Source organism: Ursus arctos, unplaced genomic scaffold (assembly GCF_023065955.2).
Source record: "Ursus arctos isolate Adak ecotype North America unplaced genomic scaffold, UrsArc2.0 scaffold_12, whole genome shotgun sequence".
NCBI classification, from domain to species: domain Eukaryota; kingdom Metazoa; phylum Chordata; class Mammalia; order Carnivora; family Ursidae; genus Ursus; species Ursus arctos.
This window is the reverse complement of record NW_026622786.1, coordinates 61,662,862-61,686,561: the sequence shown is the minus strand read 5'-3', so window position 1 is coordinate 61,686,561 and position 23,700 is coordinate 61,662,862. Positions and strand designations below refer to the sequence as shown.

The window sequence follows — 23,700 nt, the reverse complement described above, 5'->3', positions numbered from 1 at the left end:
GCCCCCTCCCCAGAGGCAGCCATTGCTAGGAATGATCTGTGTCCCTTTCTAAACACATTTGATGCTCAGACGCATGGATGGGCTTACAAACCAACAGCTCACAAACGGTGGCATGGAACAGCCTCGTGCTTCTCCCTCCCTCCTGGGCCTCGGTGCACGGCCAGCCCGCACCTGCTTGGTTGTGGGTGCTAACACTGCCCTGCAGGGACCCACAGACGATGGCTTCTGGGACAAACCCGGTCCACAGACAAAGCGTCACTGGGACACAGCCATGCCCATGCGTTTACATACGGTCTGTGGCGGCTTCCAGGCTGTAAGTGCGGAGCGCCCCTAGAGAGACCTGCTCGTGGCCCACGAAACCCAAACAAACGATCATCTGGCCCTTTACAGACAACACGTGCTGATCACTGCCCTCCTGTACGGACGGACCCTAACTGAGTTAATCAGTTCTGTACTGATGGGCGTTTAGATGATTTCCAGACTATTCTAGCGCATATCCTTTCTACATGTGTCTTTGCCTATTTACACGTTCATTTATTTGTAAAATAAATTCCTAGAAGTGGAAAATTCTGGTTCAAACCGCGTGTGCCATTTTAATAGGTATCATTGCAAGAGCGTGTGCCGTGTCAGTCTCCCAAACGACACCAGGGAGTGCGATTTCCCCACAACCAGGCCAAACTTCTCCTCCCGCCATCCTGCGGGTGAAAGACAGGACTCCTACAGTTTCATTTCACCCGGCTTTAATGGAATGAGACCCCTTATCTCTCTCATGTTTAAAAGCCATTTGCATTCCCCCCCCCTAAAAACAGTCAATGGTTAGCCAAAAGTATCAGCTAGAACCATTCCTTTTCCAAAATTTCAACCTCAGGAAAGTTCAGGTTTTAAACAGTGTGCCCCGCCCTCCTCCTTTCTGTCTTTCCCGTTCTTCATTCCTCTGCCTCTGAGTGACCCCAGGTCCTGTGTCCCCGGCTTCAGTCCCGGTCCCCTGCTCTCCGCCTGCCCTTGCCATTTTCCTGTGTCCAGTCTGCTACTGGCCTGCTCTGCCTTGTGGGGCCCCACAACAGATCCAGGGGGCCTGGCCTGAGCCCGGACCCCAAGTCCCAAAGGCAGACCCCATGACAACAGCATTCTAAGAAACACGAACCACCAAGAACCCTATCTGGTGCTACTTCCCCGTATCGGCCAACCACTTACGCTGGCTGGAAAGGAGGACGTAAAAGGGAAGAGAAAAGGGGGCTGCTCAGAGCCCTCTTTGTCTTCAGTCCTTCCTTACTCCTCAGTGAGCCACACTGGAGTGTCAGCAGAATGCAAATGTTACCAGGAAGGGAGATAAACGCAGCTGAGCTACCTTGGTGCAGCGTCTCCACTGGTCCACTAAGAAGGAAACACACGCACGTGAAGAGTTCAATCCTCCTATGTTCATATTTAAGAGATGAACAGCGAATTCCTTCCAATCATGTAAAGTACTAATTTTTCTTTACTTAGAACATTCCATAGCAAACTTGAGAGAGACTGTGGTAGTATCTTTGACGGTACTCTTTCCCTGCTTCTTGCACTGGGCCCTTGCAGGTCAGGTGGCCAGCCTTGACCAGGACTGCTGATTAACTGAGCTGGGTGAAGGAAGGCCTGGCCCCGGGGTGGCAGGATCGGACTGAGAGGTTCGGCTCCAGCCCCGGTCAGCTGGCTGTGGTTGATCAAAGGGTAGATTCAGCAAGGAGGAGCCAGGGTGGAGGGCTGCCCCGTGGAAAAGCAGTTCACGGCAGGGGACGGGGAGAAGGCATGCACTTGACATTCTTTCTGCAAATCCACGGAGTGGGTGCAGCGGTGCTCCGCCCAGACGCCCCGTGTGCAAGTCTCAGTTGTAAAACACCCCTCCTAACAGATCCTTCCTTTCACCCTGGGCAGGACAGCCAGCGCTTAACGGCGCAAAAATATAAGACAAACCTCATTATGAAGCTTAGCTCTGTGATTCAAAAACATAACAACACAGATTCTTACTCCTGAAACCAGTATTACGCTATATGTTAACGAACTTGAATTAAAAACAAACACACACAAAAACAGCCCACAAGTGCTTTGCTAGTCCTTTCTTCAAAAGAGGTAGAGTGTGATTTGCCTCCCCTCGAGTGTGAGGAGACAGGCCCCATACGGCATCGAGGCTCCTCCTTGGTCTGTCTCCTGGATGGCTCCCGCTGCCCTTTCATGTGGACACTTGAGCAGCCCACGTGGCAAGGAACGGAGGCCTCTTGTTAACAACTGTGTGAGGGAACCTTCCGGAAAACAGATCCTCCATCCCCGTGCAAGCCTCCACATGACACTGGACTGCAACCCTGAGCTGGAGCCACCCAGAGGAGTCCCTCCCCAATCCCTGACCCTCAGAAACTGAGATAACAGAAAATAATAAAAAGAAACAGTTGTTTTAATTCTCTAAGTTTGAGATAGTCCATTATGCAGCAAGAGACCACTAATACACTCAACCTCTTCCTGAGTTGTGTTACTTTGGACAAACTAAGCCTCAGTTTCCCCATCTGTAAAATGGAGAAGACACGAGGACCCGCACTCCCAGGGCTGTTAGGAAGTTTGAGATCATGTGTACGGTGGTCAGCGTAACAGCTAACATGTACAGAGCGATCACTGTGTTACCTGCCTGATGTTCTTCTCGGGGTCCCTGGCTGGTCCTCTTTCTTTTCCTGGCTCTTAAATGTTCTTGCTCGTGACAAAAGCTCTTGACACACCTCCCACAACTTAACACTGCTCTTGGCAGGGACAAGGAGGGACTTGTGGTGTCTTCTGCGTTTGGCAAAACTGCCCACCAGCTGCTCCGGGCCTCGACACTGCCCAAGGGAGCTCTCGTGGAGGTGGGGAGCCCCGTGCTCCCAGGTGCTCATGCGCCCTCCACCCTCCCTCCTCCAACCCCTCGCCACGGCCCCATCACTTCAGCCTGAGACGTGGCCCACAGTTAGAACGGACCACCTCTCCTAGGAGACTGCCAGGTCTAACTTCTTCATGCCTGTCACCCTGTTTAAGCTAGTCATCATGGCTTCCAGGTGCCCCGTGACCTGCTCCCGTGATGCAACGTGTCTTAATCTGACTCCACCCAGCCCCGTCCCCTCATCTCCCAAGCCCTCCTCCGTGTTCTCGTGGTCTGACATCAGCAAAGCCCCTCCATCCTCAATCTCTTGTCTCAACATTGCCTTCCTCTCCCTGCTCTTAGCCGGGGCCTGGCTGGCCCCTGCAGGCCTCCTCAGTGGCATCGTTTCCTCTCCCACGACCGTCTGGGGTTGATGGAGGTGAGGGGGGCTCCTCCTGGCACCTCATTACTGCTTCTGGATTGCTGCTCCTCTCCTCAGCAACTTTGGTGCGAGCTGCACAACATGACAAATGTACTAGATACCGCTGAACGGTACACATTAAAATGGTTATTTCTAGGTTATATGACTTAGAAAAAAAAGAACCCCCGTAGCCCAGTTGAGGACCCACGCTCCGGCTCTTCCTCTGCCTGGCTCGTCCCCCCCAGCCCCGTGTTCAGGTCCCTGAGCACAAGTCAGGCCTCCCCCGAGAGGCCTTCTCTGTCGCCCCTCTTTCCAGTGTCACTGCACTCACCCCTCCACGCACAACAGCAAACCCTTGCTCACCTTTCAGGGCCAAGCTCGACCTCCGGCAGAACGAGCCACGTCCCGGCCCGTTCCCGGGGCGCTTCGCCGTGCCGGAGTCTGTCGGCCTGGCGAGGCCTCGGCTCCTCAAGGGCAGGGCAGGAGCGTGTGCCCCCAGGTACCCGGCCCGCGCCCCGGCACGGAGCAGGTGCGCTGGGACAGGCTGCCCCCCGAAGGAGAGGACTGGGGTGTTGTGTGAGCGGGCGCGCCGGGTCCCCGGACCAAAGCCACTCTTGCCCTCAGGGAGGGACAGCAGCTGCATGCTAGCCGCCCTGGTCCCCGCCCGGCCGGCTGGGCAATCCGAGCCTCACCTGGAGCTCCCAGAAGATGCTGCGCGTGTGGCGGTGGTAGTAGTGTCTCAGGGGAATGTACTCCAGGCCCTCGCGGTTCGTCTTCAGGTAGTTCTCCACGTGCTTGAAGAACCAGGGCTTGTAGTAGTTGCCAATGCTATTCAGCTGAAATGACGGGGGGCACGGTGTCAGCCCACAGACGAGGACCTGAGGCCGTCGGGCTGGAGCAGTGATACCCGGCTTCTGTTCGGCCCCCCTGGCCTTTTCAAAGCTTCCGTGTCTGTCACCACCCCTGAGACTCTTGAAAGCCCAGGGGGACTAAGCACAATGGGCGTTCTGTAGCAGAGCGCGGTTAGGCGCTGTGCCCAGGGCCCGACAGCTGGTTCCCCAGTCTAGAGGGCTCAGCCACGCCTCCCCCTCACGGACAGAACCGAGGTGCAAATGTTTATGGACACAGGGCCACGCAGGGGACTCCCTTCCTTCCTCCCTCCCTTTCCTCCTTCCCTTCCACTCGGCCGACCCCGGCCAGCAGCACTAACTGACTGTGGCACTTTCCCTGCCACCGAGACCAAGCCCCACAACCCTCTGGGTGCCGTGCTCCCCTCAGGCAGCCCCCAGCAGCGGAGGAAGCTCACAGTGTGAACTGAATGCTTCCCTGGCCCCCCGGCCTCCAATGCCTAGATCGTATATTGAGACAGTCTTCAGTCCTAAATGGTTCAGGACTTCACCTGCCGTGCCCTGCCCGGCATGACTTAGCCTCTCTGGGCCTCAGCATCCTTGTGCATGGAATGAACTCCAGGCAGATGCTTTTGGAGAGAGGCAGGGCGGCAGCCTGGAAGGAGCACGGGCTCCAGAGAGACGCCAGACCCGTCAGCCCCCCGCTCTGTGACCTGGGGCCGGCCACTCTCTCAGCCTATCTCTTCACATATAAAATGGCAATAAAACTACAGACTTTGTGGGAGATTTTCTGTGCCTGTTAGAAATCACTCACACATGCTACCGACACTCAGGCCCCACATCAGACCACCTTCCCTAGGGGCTGGGAGAGGCACTGAGTCCTACGGGCAGGAGAGATCACGCCCAGCCGGGGAGCAGCACGGGGTGAGGAGGGAGCAGAAAGCAGGGGCCACACAGCAGAGGCAGAATACTGCCGGGAACCATGGGGAGGTGAAAGCGGGAGCAGAGGCAAGCTGAGCAGTCCCAGGGCGGCTCGTGGAGACACTAACCACAACAAGCTCCGGGCACTGTTCACGTGCGTGCTCTGTATCCCCTCCCTAACCTTGCAAGGCGGAGCTGTCCTTGTCTCCCTGATGAGGACAGGACAGAACCGTCAAGGTTGAACAGAGCGCCCGAGGCCACAGGGCTGGCAAGGGCAGGGCAAGGACGCAAGCCTATTCCACGTGGCACAACGAGGCCAGGGCTGGGCAGCGGGGAACTTGAATGGTGTGCCCTGGAATGGGAACATTATTTAAAAAAAAAAAAAAATCTATCACTATTTTCTCCTGATTCTAAAAGCAAAGTAAAGGCCTTGTGGGAAGTTCGAACACTGCAGAAATCGGCTACTTGGCCAGAGAGACAGCTTGCAGCCTCAGCCTCCAGAAGTAACTAACACCGATGTGTACTCATTAGGTTTTCTTCTCTGTGCACACACATGGATTTACAAAAATGGGATCGTCCTGTGCACTGTTTGCGGATTCACCTATCCTACTTTGAATACCTGGGGCTGGCCCTGGGCAGGTCACTCTGAGCCTTGAACTGGCAAAATGGAGCTATTACCCACCCTGGGGTGGCTGCGGAGACCAGAAGAGGCAACAAGGAAAGTGCCTGGTATGGCGCCTGCCCACAGGGCACAGCGGTCGGTTCCCAGCCCTCTTGCTGTCCTCTGCCCCCCAGCCCCTTGCCAGCCCCTCCCCCGGGAGCCTTTTGGTCCCCATCTCCGGCAGCAACACTGCAGCCCATCTGGGTGTCCCATTGTGCAAAGGCCACTATGCTGGCAAGAAGCTGGGCTAAAGAGGCTGTTTGTGCAAGTCCGTTTTAACGTGGCTAACGTGGCAGGACAAAGCACACTGTGTGCTGGCCGCTGCCTGCTGGGACAGGGGACAGTGAAACCCAACAGGAGCAGAGCAACCTGCTCGACCCCAGGTGCGGCCTGGCCTCACACCTGGCAGCGGCACAGCTGCACGATGGAATCGAGACTGGGGCATACCCGGGTTCGGGTGCTGCCTGTGCTCCTCGACTCAGGAGGAACCTTCGTGCCAGACAAGCCCGGGAGATGTTACGAACCCAGATTGCACGTCTCTCCCAGGGTACAGGTCCGCTGCAGCAGCCAGATGGCCACATGAGCTCCCGTTCCAGCCCGAGTGCTCAGAGAGCACGCCAGTCTCCAGCTCCGGGCCTCTCCTGTAAATCGGGGTGGGCTGCCTCCCCCCAGGGGCTCTTCTGGGCCTGCAGAGGGCCCATCCCAGCACTGGGTCAAATTCCAGAGCAGCCCGCCCAACAGGGGTGTTCGGAAGAAACGTGCCTCAAATGAAATATCCATATGTCTCATGGCATCTGCCACTCTCCGCCCCCAGCCCTGTTCCCGGTGGGCGTCGGGGTCTCGCTTGTTGGGACACTTTCTAAAACTCGACAGCCTGGGGGCCTGGCCCCTCTCCCACCGACACCAGGCGAACCTCGGAGTAAGCCCTTGGTCTTCTAGGACGGTAAGGGAATTGGTTACAGCGCTCCCACATTTTAAAAGTTATACAAACCCCGCTGCCCAATTACAACCTTAGGTAGCATCTAACACAGCGAACAGGTACCAGAAGGGCTAGTAGAGTGGCGGGTGAGCACGGCCATGATGCTGGCCCCTCCGTCAGCCTCTTAGGGAATGCTGGGAGAAGGTGCACACACACTGGGACACCCCTCTAAGGGAATGCTGGGAGAAGGTAGAAAACATCTGCACTAGATGTCGTCGCTGGGTGACCAGGTGCTAGGTGACCCACACTGACGGGGCCTCAGCCCGGGTTAGGCAGAGCCGGGGCCTGGGGAGCGACACGGCACATTGGCTCCGTGTCCGTGTCCAGTGTTCCCGCTTCTGCTCCAGGATCCCCATGTTCCGGCACCCACCATAGTGTCCCACCAGGAGGGGTCCTTGGTCAGAGTCTGTGATTGCGGCTGGGTTAGAGAAGCCGATATGCAGGGGAACTAACACTGAGCTAGGAGTACGCCCTGAGCTTCCATCTGCCCCGTGTTGGCGAGGAGTGCTCACAGAAGTCTCTTCCCCCTCCTGGCCTTGTTTCCTTATCTAGAGAGGGAATTGTACCAGATGATCTTCAAGCCCTTTACAATTTTAAGAGGTTTTAAGTATACAAGTATAGATCGAGAGCCTTAAGAGTACCTATCCTTTGATGTACCTTACGATATTATTCCCATTACAGACAAAAGATGCTCACGGCTACCTTCCTTAAAATAAGGAAAGACTGGGGCGCCTGGGTGGCTCAGTAGGTTAAGCGTCGACTCTGGTTTTGGTTCGGGTCATGATCCCGGGGTGGTGAGATCAAGCCCTGCGTTGGGCTCTGCGCGGGGCATGGAGCCTGCTTAAGATTCTCCGTCTCCCACTCCCTCTGCCCCTCCCTTGCCACTTGCGTGCTCTCTCTCTCTAAAGAAAAGAAGGAAAGACTGGAAGCAACCTGTATTTCCAACTATGAGGCCATGCTTTAGGAAATGACAGGGCATTCGCTCAACACAGTGCCCTGCTGTCACTAACTGACAATTTTGAAGGCCACGTAACCACGTGGGGGAATGCATATCACACTCAACCAGAAAACGCAAATTTGAACAGATGGTCCCGGCCGAAGACAAACAAACGGAAAAAAGCGTACAAAGAGATGTTCAAACCCCAAAGGTGACCCGAGAGCCGCAAAAGAAAACGAGATGCTATTTTTAACCCTATCAGATTGGCAAAAATGAAGGAGTGATCGTATCCGGCGTTGGCAAGAGTGCTGGAGAAAGGCATTCTCACACACCGACGCTGGATGCGGGCAGGCGCACCCCCCTTCTGAAGGGCTGTTTGGCGGTGGCTGTCAGTACTTAATGTGCTCCAATCCTAAGACAGGAATTCCAATTTTTGGACTCAATCCTACAGAAGTGCTTGTCCAAGAGGCCAAGGGTGGATGTCAGAGAATCTTCAACGCAATCTCATTTGCAAGAGCAAGACATCTGGAGCAAGATGACTGCTCGTCAGGAAGCACTGGGTTAGGCCAGCTACTTGCACACTGCCACGAGACACCGTGGGGGGACAGAAGGGTGTGCCCGCGCGCATGCGCACACACCCTGAAGAATGCACCGCGAGGCGAGCGGCTACGCCGGGCGTGAGGCTGGAGGCAGAGCCCCCTTTAACTTTTCCTTTATGTATTTCAACATTGTGAGGCTACTTCTATAATTTAAACACTTTCCTGTATGCACTGAAAAAAGAGGAAATAAATATGCCAAACGGTTAGCAAGAGCTGGCTTTGGGTCATGTTTATCGGTAGAATTTTCTTTTCTTTTACTCATCTATACTCTCCAACTCTCATACACACAGATCCTTTCACACGAGAGAAAGAGCTGCTTTTGAAAATTACATACATCAAAGGAATATCCGTCTAGATTCTGAGGCATCAGATCCATGATGCAAATCTTGGTTCGTCATCTCGTGGAAGTTTACCAGACCTCTTAGAGCCTCAGTTCCCTAACCTAGAAAATGGGGTTGCTGCAAGGATCAAAGCTTACACCGATCCAGGGGCACACACGCGTCTGGCAGGTGTTCAGGGCAGAGTCAACGGAGGCTTCCGTCCCCGTCTAAGACAGCTCTGACTGCAGATGCTGGGCCCCACCCCCAGGTGGGCTGACCGAGGCCTCAAAGAATATGGCCGCCAGGCAGGGTCAGGGTGGGGGCACAGGCTCAGCCCCAGCCCCCCCGGGCCTTCCTCCTCCCCAGGCCTTGGCCCTTGGCCGCTGACGCCCTGGCCTACCTTGCCGGGCTCTGCCTCGTCTGTCATGACCCCCGTCATGATGACGGCCTCATCCAGGGAGTAGAGCAGCCCTTCCACGAAGTGGTTCTCCGGCCGCTGGGACTCACGGGTGAACTTTTCGCAGATAGCCTCCAGGCCCCGCACTGGCTCAAACCGCAGCTTGACGTACTTCTTGGCGGGGATGATGCGGATCTCGGCGGCCACCAGGAAGCCCAGGGTCCCACAGGACCACGGCACAGCATAGAACAGGTCCGAGTTTTCCGACTATGAGGCAGAGTCAATACATGCTGAGAGCCTGCTTCCCGGACCCCGCCGTGTGGCACACAGTTAACAGGGGTGCAGAGAACCCAGGGTCTCAGCTTACTTCCTGCTCTGTCGCCATCTTGTCGTGTAAACCCTAACAAGGAACTTCAGAAACAGGACTTTCTGGGCCTGTATTCCCTCTGCAGCTTCAGCATGACCTGTGAACCTCTACTGCCCCCTGTACCAGGGATGCTCACAGAAAGTGCAGCCCCTCTCCTCTACCCCCCTGCAGCCCCCGGACCACAGGCTACCCAGGAAGAGGCCAGGACCAGCACTGCCCAAAGAGCCAAAACGGAGCGTAAAGGGCAAAGGGTCCCAGGCCAGGCTAAAAAAAAGAGCTTCCTGAGGGTCAGGGTCGGCAGGGGACATTAAAATGGGCCATTACTAAGACTTACAAGCCTTTTTCAGTCTCTTAGTGGAATCCCCCCTGAAGCTCAGGGAGACCACTAACATTTCCACGTGAACAGGTAAGGAAAGTGAGGCTCTAACAGGCGACATGGCTCCCCCCAGGCATCCCACAAGTCAGCACAGAGAGGCCAGGGCTCAGGCAAGGTTGCCTAACTCCCGACCCAGCATTTTTCCTGCAACACCTCATCTGGTTCCACAATCTGCTTTTAACCTTACCATTTCTTGTTCTGGTATTTGTCTTAGAGACAGACAACCGACTTTTCATCTGGCCATTCTAATTCAAGTTCTTCGATTCTCACAAAGCTCCTTTTGACTAAGTCCAGCCTTGTCTGGCCCTTTACCAAGAGGACGGTCCTGTGTGGTCTCTGCTCACGCTGCACACCCTTGGTATGGCTGTGGCGGAGGGCAGGGGGGTGGGGGCGGGGGACTGAAGCAGGGAAGCTCCGCAGCAGGCTGGCAGAAGTCTCTGGAACAGCAGAAGTGGGCCATCTGGGGCCCCACCTAAGCACGCTGTCAGATAGCAGCAGTGATAACCAGGTGTCTGCCAGGTACCCAGCTCTCTGCTAGGAGCTCCACATATGGCTTCTCCTTTCTCTCCCTGACAATGCATTTGTCAGATGAGGAAAATGGGCCTTAGAGAAGGGAGGTCACTCACGAATGTTAGTCTCCTTTCTCTGCTGGGAATGAACAGGTCAGAAGGCAGGGCCCAGGCAAGTGTTTAGGAAAATGTGCCGAATTGCTGTGAATCCTGAAAGGGGTCTCTCTTGTCTAAGGCCACGGCTCTCAAGCCTGCCCTGGACTCTCTTCTGTGAGGCCAAAAACCCTGGTGGCTCTCTAAAACATTTTCTTGTAAAGAGTGACTTTGTCCCTGCCATCCGGGGGCCCCTTAGATATGCTCAGAAATCTGAGTTTGTTTAAAGTTTCAATCTTGTCCCACTCATCACGGTAACATGCCTTAAATGTTCGCATCCCACTTTGGGCAGTAGAATTATCTTTGTTTCTCCAAAACAGCCCCTCTTGCCACTGTTAGTTACACCTCACAACACCTGGCATAGAGATCAGTGGCTCGGGCCCGACTTGCCCTACAGAGGCAGAATGGCATAATAAATGGCTAAGGGCATGGATCTGGGCGCCTGATAACTTGGGTTTGAATCCCAGCTGTGTGGGATTTCCTAGCTGTGGGACCTGGGGCAGGTTTATTAACCTCTCTGTGTTTTAATTTCCTATCTCTACAATGTGGCTAATAATAGTGCCTCATAAAGTTACTGAAGGGTTAAATGGCTTAATAGAGAGAGAGAGATGAAGCATTTTCAACAGTACCTGAGCACATATAAGAAGCCGAATCAATTTTGTTATTATTACAGATACAGACCCAGACTGACCAGGTGTGTTTGAAAGGAAGCACCCTCAGAGTCCCTACCTCCCCAACCCCAGGATCCTCGATGCCCAGGGCAGGCTGGTGGGGCTGTTCCCCATCTCTGAACTCACCGGCGTGCACCGCACAAAGCTGCCGTCGGCCAGGACCAGCTCGTAGGCAGTGCAAATGTGCTGGAACAGGCCGTACTTGTGGGACGATGACTCGATGCCCGTGCCCATGATCAAGCCCCCTGTGGAGACACTCATGTTAGCCAGGCAGGGCCGTGGGGTGCAAGGTCGGGGGGATCGGGTAAAGGGCACTTCAACGGAGCTGGGGTTGCTCACAGCATGAGGGGGGTGTGATAGGGCTGGCCGCTTGGGGGAGATTTCCCATCTCTGTGGATCTGGAGGGCAGCAGAGGGAAGGAGGGGCTCGAACGGAAGCCTAGGGGCTTCCCCGATGTAGGGGGACCACTGGGAGCCCGTCAAGTGCACTCACACCCTCACGTCTGGCCAGACCCAGCCTTGATGCCCGGGTGCATTCATCTTAAGAGGGACCTTAACTAAACGGGGAGGGGGGGTTGTCTTGGTGGCAGGAAGCTGTGTCCTGTGGGAACAGTTCCAGGAAGTGGAGGTGTTTCTCCTGGAGAAGGAAAGGCTTTGGGGACCATGAATCCTGCAGAGGGAGAGACAGACTAGACTTATTCTGTGTCCTCCTCAAGGCAGGACTGGAGGAGCGGACACGCGTCACGGGGATACAGATTTGCGCCAGGGAGGGGAAGGTGCTGCCTGAGAGGCTGAGCTTTTCCAGGGACGGAAAGGCAGGCAGCCAACGCCCTGCCTTTGGAGCTGGGCGAGCAGAGAGTGACTTCTGTCACAGATGGAACAGCAGCGGCCGCCACACCGACAGGAGGTGGGCCGCGGTGCCTCAGCTCTGAGCCCCGGCCTGTCTTCAGTCCTCACCCACTGTGAGGTCATCGAGCTCGGGCAACACAGGCAGCGTCCAGCCAATGGAGGTCAGCAGGGCGGTCACCTGACCCATAGTCACCAAGGGCTCCACACGGACAATCTGTTGACACAAGAGAGACCCTGGGTCACCGGGAGGCCGCCAGGCTCACAACAAGGAAGGTGTCACCCCAGATCTTCCTACGTGATCACACAAGATTCCTACGTGCCCCTTGCAGCCTCTTGCTAGAACATGCCACTGCCTTTCATTATAGTGAATGTGGTTTCTGGGGCTGGGTCTGCTCATGTTTGACCGTGTCCTTCCAAATATCTTTACACTTAATACTTAGTTTATTTCTCTTCCAGACTATCTTAGAAATACTCCCTTATTTGCAAGAAACGGCATATACGAAGAAGACAAAAGTCATCCATCCTACTTCTTCATGTCACCCTAGCTGTCAGTGTTAATCCCGTAGTGTCCTTATGTTCAGGCTTTTTCCCTCCATGCCTAAACTGCTATTTTGTATGTTGTAATATAACACACACACACACACACACACACACACATACACACACACAAGTTCAAGCGCATGTCCGCATACTTTTCTGTTTTGCTTTTTAAAATTTAACACTATGACCATCATCCCTTGCCATGGAATATTCTTAGAAACCACAACTCTTAATGGACACATCCATATACCAACATGTGGACTTCCACTTCCAGCCAAGGTGGAGCAACGGGGACCCCATTTACCCTGCTGCCCGAAAGCAAGAAACTGTGAAAACGAAACAAGAGTTTTCAACATAGTCGGCACCAGGCAATGAAGTTAGCGACCGCTGAGAGACAGGAAACAAATGAGGGAGGCTCTGTGAACGCCCAGGCTAATTCCCTGGAGTCAGGCAGAGCAGGCAGGGGAAAGGCCGGGGAGCCCAGTGGACTCTGTGCTGAGTGCCGCAGAAGACCATGGTGACTAGGGTTTGCAGGACAGAGCACTGGAGAGGAGAGAACCGCACAGAGAGAAGATTCTGAAGGACTGCAGAGGATGCCCACCGAGCCCTCAGCAGAGTACTGGTCAGTGTGCACGCATAAGGAAGTTACCTGAGGCTGAGGCCAGGGAAAGTGGCACCAGAAAGGGTAACAGGGAACAGGGCCAGGGGCTCACCCAGGGGAGGAAAGAATATCTGTTCTCACAAGCCAGACTGGAAAACCTCTTGGTTCACAAGGTGATGGGTGAGTATGATCTTTTTTTTTTTTTTAATGTATTATTAGCAGATGGACCATTGGAATCTTTTTTTTTTTTTTTTAAAGATTTTATTTATTTATTCGACAGAGATAGAGACAGCCAGCGAGAGAGGGAACACAAGCAGGGGGAGTGGGAGAGGAAGAAGCAGGCTCATAGCGGAGGAGCCTGATGTGGGGCTCGATCCCATAACGCCGGAAACACGCCCTGAGCTGAAGGCAGACGCTTAACCGCTGTGCCACCCAGGTGCCCCGGGTAGAGTATGATCTTGCCTCAGCAGTGGGGATCAACTACCCTTAGATGACACGCTGCTCTGACCTCACCTGAAAAATCAAGACCCACCAGGATCAAACTATTTCCCAGTAATATAGCTGTGTCCCAGAACAAAGCTCAAGAAGATTTATAGGAATACAAAAATATCCAGCACCCAAAAAAGTCAAAGTCACAATGTCTAGAATCCAATCAAAGTTTACCAGGTATGCAAGGAGGCAGAAAGATCTGACTCACAACAAGGAGGAAAATCAATCAATCTGTTTTGATAAAATAGGTCCAGGTTTTTTCAGGGATATTAAAATTAGCAAACAAGAACATTAAAATAATAATTATAAACCAGTAATTCTATGACTCTATTCCCCATATTCAAAAAGTCAAGTGGAGACATTAAAAAGATAGTAAAAAGATCCTTAATCAAACTTCCAGACATGAAAACAGCATCTGAGACGAAAGACACACTGGCCGGGATTGACCTTGCAGGAGCAAAGAGCAGTGCACTCAAGCACACAGCAACTGAGACTCTCCTAAATGGGACACAGAGAGAGAAAAAATGTTTACAGAATTTATGGGGCATCAGTGAGCTCAGCTGTGGAACAACTGCAAGGGGTCTCATAGCAAAGGTGCTATTCCGGAAAGAACCGGAAGTATATTATTGCTTACAGTTCTTAAAATATTCATGACACAGGATGCGATCACTTGAAGGTAGGCTGTGATAAGGGAAATGCAAACTATAAATCCTAAAACAACTGCTAAAAGAACAAAACAAAGAGTTATAGCTAATAAGCCAACCAAAGAACTAAAGTAGGATTTCAAAAATTATTCAGTAATCCGAAAGACAGAAAGAAAAGAAAAGAAAAGAAAAGAAAAGAAAAGAAAAGAAAAGAAAAAGGGAACAAAGAACAAAGGGGCAAACAGAAAACAAAGAACAGGGGTGCCTGGGTGGCTCAGTTGGTTAGGCATCCAACTCATCCAACTCTTCCTCTCCTCTCCTCTCCTCTCCTTTCCTTTCTCCTCTCCTTTTCTTTCCTTCTTTCTTTCTTTCTTTCTCTCTCTCTCTCTTTCTTTCTTTCATTTTATTTATTTATTGAGAGAGAGAGAGAGAGGGAGAGGGAGAAGCAGGCTCCCTGCTCAGCAGGGACTCAATCCCAGGACCCTGAGATCATGACTTGAGCCAAAGGCAGACACTTAACCGACTGAGCTGCCCAGGCGCCCCAAGCATCTGATTCTTCTTGACCTCTGCTCAGGTCTTGATCTCAGGGTCCAGCGTGTTGTGTTCCCCACTGGGTGTGGGGCCTACTTAAAAAAAAAAAAAAATAGAACAAGGTGGCAGATTTAAACCAAACCTTATTGATAATAACATTAAATGTAAATGTGTGTGGATTTTTTTTTTTTTTTCTTTTACAGAGTGTGAACAGGAGAGGGGTGCAGGAGAGGGAGAGAATCTCAAGCAGACTCTGTGCTGAGCATGGAGGCTGACACAGGGCTGGGTCTCACGACCCTGAGATCACAACCTGAGCCAAAATCAAGAGTTGGATGCTCAACCGACTGAGCCACCCAGCTGCCCCATAAATGGTTTTAACATCTTGATTAAAAGGCAGAGATTGTCAGATCGTGTTAAAAAGCAATACCTAACTATATGCTGCCTTCAAGGAACAGACTTTAAATATAAAGGTACACCATGCCATCACTAGTCAAAAGAGAGCTGGGGTGGCTTTTTTATAATATCAGATCAAGTCGATTTCAGAGCGAAGAAGGGAACTAGAAATAAAACCAGTCATTTCATAATGGTAAAGGGATTCATCAAGAGGACATAAAAATCCTAAACATTTATATACCTCTTAACGGACCTTCAAAACACATGAAGCAAAACCTGATGGAGCTACAAGAGAAATAAATCCACAATTACAGGCAGAGATTTCAATACGTCTTTCAATCATTGATAGAACAGAGAGAAAATTCGTAAGACTATAGAAAACTTGAACAACATTATCAACCACCTTGAGCTAATTGACATCTATAGTACACACCACCCTGAAACAGCAGACTATGCCCTTTTAAAAAAATGCACATGGAACACTTACCAAGACAGCCCATTTTCTGGGCCATAAAGTGTCTCAATAAGTTGAAAAGCATTCTAATCATATAAAGTATGTTTTCTAACAATAACTGAATTAAATTAGAAATTGGCAATAGCTGGGGCGCCTGGGTGGCACAGCGGTTAAGCGTCTGCCTTTGGCTCAGGGCGTAATCCCAGCGTTATGGGATCGAGCCCCATTTCAGGCTCTTCTGATATGAGCCTGCTTCTTCCTCTCCGACTCCCCCTGCTTGTGTTCCCTCTCTCACTGGCTGTCTCTATCTCTGTCCAATAAATAAATAAAATATTTAAAAAAAAGAAAGAAAGAAATTGGCAATAGAAAGATCTCTGGAAAATTCCCAAATATTTGGAAACTGAATAACAGGCTTCTCAATAACCCGTGGGTGAAAGCACTATCAAAAGGGAAGCCAGAAAGTATTTTGAACTGAAGGAAGATGGAAAGATTCCAAATTTGTGGGATGGTTTTAAAACACTGCTTAGGGGGAAATTTATAGCACTAAACACCTAAGGTCTAAGTCAATGACCTCAGCTTTCACCTTAAAAAACTAGACCAAGAAGAGTAAAATTAAATGCAAATCAGTAAAAGAAAGGAATTCACAAAGATCAAAACAGAAGTCAATGAAATAGAAAACAAAGTAAAAACAGAGAAAAATCATTGAAACCGAAAGCTACTTCTTTGAGAACTTCAGTATAGTTGATTAACCTGTAGCCAGACTGGTCAGGAAGAAAAGAGAGCAGTCACACATGACCAACACCAGGAATGAAACATGTGACATCACTACAGACGTTACAGGTGTTCAAAAGACAGTAGGAATATTATGAATAACCTAATGTCATTCATTATACCACTTGAAATAAAAATACCTTTAGAGACACAAATGCCAAAGCTCACCAAGAAGAAACAACTAAAGAACCACAGGGCTATTAAAAATATTAATTTGTAGATAAAAACTTGCTCACAAAGAAAACTCCAGGCCCAGATGGCTTTACTGGTTAATTCTACTAATTATTGCATAAAGAAATAATACCAATTTTATACAAACTCCTCCAGAAAAATGAAAAGGAAGGAATACTTTCCAACTCATTTTTAGGGACTTACGAATCTACAGTAATCAAAACAGTATGGTATTGGCATACAGATGCGCAAACCGATCAACAGCCCCGAAGAGTCCAGAAATAGAACTATGTATATGGACAACTGATTTTCAACAAAGGAACAGAGGCAATTCAGTGGAGAAAAGAGTATCTCTTCAACAAAAGGGACTAGAATAGGATATCCACATGCAAAAAAAATTTTTTTTTCACCCATATTTCATACTATATGCAAAAATTAACTCAAAATGGACATGGTCCTAAATGTAAAACAGAAAACCATGGTAAAACAGGATTAGGGCAAGACGTCTTAAATAAGAAATCACAAACACGATCTATGAAAGAAGAAATTAATATATGGGACTCCACCAATATTAAAAACTTCTGGTTTTCAAAAGAGAAGTCAAAAACTGGGAGAAAATATTTGCAAATTGCGTATCTGACGAAGGACTTGTTTCTAGGACATAGAATTAGAAAACAAACAACCCAATACAAAAATCTAGCAAAAGATCCGAACAGGTACTTCACCAAAAAAGATCTACAAATGGCAAATATGCACATGAAAAGATGCCCAACATCATTAGTCATTGGGAAAATGGAAGTTAAAACCACAATGAGCTACCACTACACGCCTATTAGAATGGCTAAAATTAAGAAGACCAACCGTACTAAGTCTACGATGATTTGGAACCACTGAAACACTTGTGGGAATGCAAATGCTACAGCCACCTTGGAAAACAATTTAACAGTTTCTTAAAAAGTTAACCATACACCTCTCGTATGATCCAGCCACTCCACTTCCAGTTATTTACCCAAAAGAAACGAAAAGGCTATCTCCATACAAAGAATATACATAAAGGCTCCTAGCCACTTTCTTGGTCATAACCCCAAACTGGAAACGACCCAAACGTCCATCAGTAAGTGAAGGCATAAACTGTGATCTCTGCATACAATGGAATACTACTCATCAGGAACGCAGAATGGACTTCTGATACGTTTCAACACCGATGAGTTTCAAAATAATTATGCTGAGCGCAAGTTGCCAGACAAAATAAAAAAGAGTACATAATGCCTGATCCCACTGATACGAAACTCTAAATACAAATTAGTCATGCAAAGCAGGTCATTATTGGCCTAGGAATGTGGGGGTGGGGTGGGGTGGAAGGAGACAGGGAGGGGGCTAAACAGGGATTAACAAGGGGCACAAAGAAACTTTTGGGAGCAAAGGATATGTTCATTGTCTTGGTGGTGGTAATGGCTTCACGGTTGCGTACATATGCCAAAATTTATTATCGCTGGACACCTCTGTAGTATTGCATACCAAGTGTGTGTCAATAACGCTGCTTAGGAAAAAAGGTAAGACAAAGGAACGTTAAGCAATGTGGCCAAGGCCTCACAACAAAATGCCATCATGTGGCTATATCATATCTAATAACTTCTTACCATTAGGGTGTTGTGCTGTCTTCCATTAGAAATAAAGCTGTGATGGGAAGGAAGGAAGGAAGGGAGGGAGGGAGGGAGGGAGGGAGGAGTGACACAATCCCTCTGTGTTGTCTTTGATTTAAACTTATTTCTTTTTTCTTGTGCCAGGTTTCAAGAAAAATTACTGAGTAGGCCAAAGAGTATGCACATGTGTAAGGCTATTAACAAGTGGGTCCCCAGAAAGCCCGGAAGAGGGGCGCCTGGGTGGCACAGCGGTTAAGTGTCTGCCTTAGGCTCAGGGCGTGATCCCGGCGTTCTGGGATCGAGCCCCACATCAGGCTCCTCCGCTGGGAGCCTGCTTCTTCCTCTCCCACTCCCCCTGCTTGTGTTCCCTCTCTCGCTGGCTGTCTCTATCTCTGTCAAATAAATAAATCTTTAAAAAAAAAAAAGAAAGCCCGGAAGAAGGCCCACCCTCCCCTCCACCTCCATAGCCCATTGTTTTTACCAGCACACTTCCTTATTGGGAAGGGATAAATAGGTCCCATTTTGTCTCTCATCTTTGCCCACGATTTCCCCATCCTTTTTTCCCGTGGAACTGCTGACAATCAACGAGTCTCCCTGAGTTCAGTGTGCCCACCTGGGGGATGGGCTCTGACTGATCGCTTCCAAAGCTATGGGGTTTTGAGGGAGGGCAGAGCCTTCTGCGAGGACCGGTATCCTCTTGGCTACAGTTGTCTCCCTGTGAGTCACTCACACCAGGGATGGCGCCCCGCCCGCTCCCAGAGCCCGGGAACGGGCCCCTCACCTGTTTCTTGGTGTCCACCTCCAGAATGTCCATCAGGTTGATCATGATGTTTTTGTGTGTCTTCTTGTACTTCCCAACCCGCAGCGAGACAGTGAGCCAGCCAGGGCGTCCCGTGCACATGAAAGTCTTGCTCCCCTGCTCCTTCCATTCCCGCACCTGCAACCGTGGGACAGAGGCTCAGCTAGCCCCGCCGGAGGGTCCCCAGAGCGGCTGGCAGCCCTGCTTTCAGGAGAGGAAGCTTGGAGGGATGCCTTCGTGTGTCAACAAACATTTACAGAGCCCCTGCCACCTGCCGGGCCCCGGAAGGCACACAGCCCTTTCCCTCTGGAACCTCCTCGGCCGGCGAGGCCGACGGAAAGGCTGGGGTGCTGCCACGCCACCAGCAGCAGAAAGAGCGAAAACCCAGGAGCAAAGTGCTTCTGTAACCCGCCCTACCTGGGCAGCTTAAGGAAGGCTTTGTAGCGGTAACGATACAGCTCTACGAGTGACCAGCACCTACTGCGTGCCCCCACTGTGCCAGGCACCCAGGCACCCACTATACACTGGCTCATGTACTCCTCACAACAACCCCGGGCGGGGGGGGGGGGGGGAGCATGGCTAGCCCCCTCTTGCAGGGGAGAAAGCTGAGAAGCAAAATCACTTGGTCCCTCAACAATGAAGGGCAGAGCCCAGATCCACGACCAGGGCTGTCCGACTTCGGGCCTGGAAAGACAGATGGGCTTGTGTTAATAGTCAAGAACAGAATAACAGGTAACACTTCCTGGGCTTATGTGCCAAGCCCCGTTCTAAGTATGGGCATGTGTTAACTCACACGCCGTCGCTCGGACGGGGAGAGAAGGGGCAGGGAAGGACCATCAAGCCGATGGAAGGAAGAGCTTTTACAAAACCTCTACTGTAAGTGACTGCGGCACACACACAGAGAACAAATGGCCCGGGAGATGCCAAGCCCATCAGGAACACAGGAGGAAGTCTTCCCTCCCTGCTGAGATGGACATCTGTTGCTGCGGCCTCTGACCACCCGTCTTCTCTTCATATGCTTCTAACAGTCCCATCTTCCTTTGGTCCAGGTGAGGTTGAGTCTCCTCCTGCCCCCGAAGGTGGGCACAGGACTAAGGTCTGATTCCATCCTTCTGGCCATAGTGACCGGTTCAGGGACGGGCCTAGGGTCCAAGTCAAGACCGCAAGGCCAGTTCTAGGAGACGCACTCTCCTTTTAGTGGGATTGCTGAGCTGGTTGGATGCAACTGCTGGGGTTTCCACAGGGAGATCAGCCTCCCTGAGAATGAAGTCGACCCAGAGGAAGGTCGAGCCAACAGACGGCAGATGGATGGAAAGCTGGAGATAGGGGGACAGGGGCTCCTGCGTCCAGTCATACCTGAGCCACTTTTATTCCTGGGCTTTTCAGGACCTAGGTCAACAAAATCCCTCTCTGCTCAGGCCAGTCTGAGTTGAGTTCCTATCACCTGCAACCAAGAGTCGTGGAGAAGTCTGTGTTGAAACTGACCGGGCGAACACCTCAACATGGGGGAGAATTTTCCTAACCATCCGAGGCCAGGGTGCCCTGTGAATACAGGTGTACGAGCAGAGGAGGCTTACTGAGGAAGAGATTCCTGTGAGGGGACCAGAGGAGGGATCCCCTGATCATCGGGTCCCCAGCTAACTCTGCGATCCCAGGGCTTCATAGGCACTCAGTGGTGTGGGAAATGGATTGTGGGTGCTGCATTCCAGCTGTTGGGTGGGCCACATGAAGTGAGCGTGGAAGCCTTAAAGTCTGAACCACCGGTTGGACTGGATCCTGATGGGAACCGGGCAAGAATCTGAGCTGGGAGGCAAGGCCTTACAAAGTTCCTCTTGTGAGTATGTGCAAGCCAGAGAGAGGTGGGGCGGGCCACAAAGAAGGGCAACCAGTCAGAGGGCTATTATCACAAGCCAGGTGAAAGGCAACAGAACCAAACCTACTGGGTGGAATAGGATGGGATGGGAAAGGAGAAAGGTCAGAGTTCAGGCTCTAAAACCAGGCTGACCTGGGTTCCAACCCCATTTACTAGTTAGATCACCTTGAACACTGGACTACCACTTCAGCCTCAATTTTCCCATCTGCAAAACAGGTATAAGACCTGTTGGGGTTGCTGTGAGATTAGAAATGACAGACATCAGGGGCATGGGCTGTGGCACATGGCAGGTCCAGGGCGGTGGGCTGGTTTGGCCGAGCCCCTCGTCTTCCTGTCCAGGGAGAACCTTTGGCTTAGTTCAGATAAACAAGGGCTTCATACACATTTGGTGGTGTGGGAACGGATTGTGGGTGCTGCCTTCCAGCTGCTGGGTGGGCTGCATGAAGTGAGTGCGGAAGCCTTAAAGCCGGAACCACCAGTTGGACTGGATCCTGATGGGAACCGAGCAAAAATTTGGGCCGCAAGAATTTGGGCTGGGAGGCCATGTGGTACAAAGTCCCTGGGCTGCTCTGGGCCAGGCCCCAGGGGTCAGAGGTGAGCTGGACAACGGTCCCTGCTTTCTAGAAGCTCACACTCGGAGTGGAGGGGAATGGGGGAACGATAAACAAGTAAATGGGAGTATCTGAACCCGTGGAAAGAGTTAGGAAAGAGGGTGCAGTTGGGGACGGAGGGTAGGAGGGCTCTGGAGCTGTGACTGTGACCGGCCGAACCCAGGGCAGCTCAGGCAAAGCGGTTGCAGATGTTGCATCCTGCCACCAGCCCGAGGTCTCATCCCTCCTAGGGGTGCCCCTCAGCATGCATCTGCCCACCCTTGCTTGCAGAACCCACCACTGCGCCCACAGAACATGGAGGCTGTTACACCTGCGCTGAGCGCGGCGGCGGGGAAACAGCAGCTCTTTGCAACCCGACACTCCGAAGAGCAACGTAAGGAGGGGCAGAGGGAGCCAAGAAAATGCCCAGGCCCAATGCCCACACCAACCCTGGGCACGGAGGAGGCTCCACTGTGAGCAGCAGCAGGGCACAGGCTCTGTGGGCGCCGGGAAGCCTCCTCAAGCAGTGAGCGCAGGGCCCACGGCCGCGAGGCTCTTCACCCTGGCTCGGGGCTACCTACTCACTGTGGTCCTCCGTTCCAAGTAAGTCAAAGGCTCCTTGCTGCTACAGGGTAAACTTTAAACTCAAGACCCCGCCCCAACCTAGTTCCGATGGGACTTTCCAACCTTCTCCCCTTCTGGGCCTTGGCTCACACTCTACCCTGCACCGGACACACCTCGCTCCTATCAATTCCCCCACTTCCCAGTCTCTAGAGCCAGATCCACCTCCCAGAAGCCCTTCGGTTTCTGAGATCGCTCAGGCCGGAGGCAGCCACCTGTGCACGGCTCACCTTCCCCTATCTCGTGATCCTTTATATCCCTCTGGGGAACCCGCACGTGCTCCGCACAGAGTAACCACTCCATAAACACCGAGCAACGTTTGGTCCCCTGAATGCCTTTGCTCACTCCGTTCCCTCCCTGGGAGGCCCCCACTACCACATTTTGAGTTCAAATCCCCCTCCAACGCCGCCTCCTCGGGGAAGTCTGGGCTCCCGGTGCACCTCACGCCACCTCGAGCCCGGCGCGGAGCTCCCAGCTCACACCGCCGAGTCCCGCGGACCCGCTCCCGCCCCGCCCGGCGCCGCTCACCTGCTTCTGGATGTCCCGCACGCGCTGCCCGTGCAGCCGAGGCGCGCTGCTGAGCTTGAACACCACCCAGGCGCGCACGTAGTAGTAGATGTCGAAGATAAGCGAGAGCGGCAGGAGGAAGAGGCACACAAACACCCAGCGCTGGTGGATGAGCACGAACTCCAGCCCCTTCACGCGGACCCAGAGCAGGAAGAGCAGCGCGCACACGGCCAGCGACACGGCGGGCTCCATGGTGGGGCCGGCAGCGCGCCGCGCGGGGGAGGGGGCTGCCGGCTCGCGCCGCCTGTCACCGCCACCCGCTCCGCGCCCGCCTGCGCCCGCCTGCGCCCGCGCCGCCCGCCGCCTGCTCCCGGGGAGTCGGGGGCGGGGGGGGGGGGGTCGCCTCGCCGCCTCTCGATTGGCTCGGGTCGCAAAGGTTCGGTGGGCCGAGACCCGGCTGGCGACCAATGGCGAGCCGCGCCGGGGATCGGACCAGGAAGCCGCTGCTTTTATTGGCTGCGGGAGTCAGGCCGCTCCACCCTCTTCTCGCGGATGCGCCGGGAGGGGTGGTTGGGAGATACGCGCGCTGGTGGGGTCAACTGCGCCCTGCGGCGAGGGAGGCTGCAGGGGCGCCGGCGGCCGCCGTGAAGGGGCCCGGTGCTGCCGCAGCTCCTCCTTAGGTGGCGCCTCCTCGAGGGTCGCGTTATGCGGTCGCGCGTTGGGTTGCCTCCGAAGGGGTGCGCTGGGGGTGCCCCAGGGCCCTGGGTCAGTCACCCTGCAGCTTGGCTGAGGACTCCCGACCCGGCCAGGGAGAGTGCAAACTTGGCCTTGACCGCGGCATTCAGGTCTCTCCGTACCCGCAAGGCCACGCGATGCCCCTTTTCATTTCTCGAGGCGCTCTCTGTAGATGCATTTGAGTTATACAGCAGTTCTGGACGGTGGGCACCCTCGCCCCTTTCGCACTCGGCTGAGGCAGATAGGGAGGACTGGAGGGCAAAGAATGAAGGAAGGACCCCCAGCCGCTGTGAATGCTCTAGCTGCCGCTGCGCCGGCCTGGGGGTGGGGGTGGGGGTGGGGGCGGGGGCGGGGGTGGGGGTGTAGCGTGCTCCGGAGCGGCCAGTACCGAGGAGCAGTGACTGTTACCAGCAAAAGGTTAAATCCAGTGTCATTTGCGTTTCACCTCGATTCTTAGACCGTTACCTCTTCTGAAATTTT

The 23,700-nt window shown here is 52.7% G+C and overlaps 1 protein-coding gene across 1 annotated transcript in view; it reads right to left on the bottom strand.

The window, feature by feature from the left end:
* Positions 1-22,823, bottom strand: part of DHCR24 (24-dehydrocholesterol reductase) — a 28,786-nt gene extending 5,963 nt beyond the window's left edge. The window contains exons 1-6 of the mRNA XM_026498006.4: positions 22,507-22,823; positions 18,877-19,032; positions 11,967-12,072; positions 11,137-11,255; positions 8,938-9,201; positions 3,965-4,108 (exon numbers count right to left, since the gene is read on the bottom strand). Coding sequence (XP_026353791.2) covers positions 3,965-4,108; positions 8,938-9,201; positions 11,137-11,255; positions 11,967-12,072; positions 18,877-19,032; positions 22,507-22,737 — 1,020 coding nt within the window. The 5' untranslated portion in view covers positions 22,738-22,823. The remainder of the gene's footprint in view (positions 1-3,964; positions 4,109-8,937; positions 9,202-11,136; positions 11,256-11,966; positions 12,073-18,876; positions 19,033-22,506) is intronic.
* Positions 22,824-23,700: the final 877 nt, after the last annotated feature.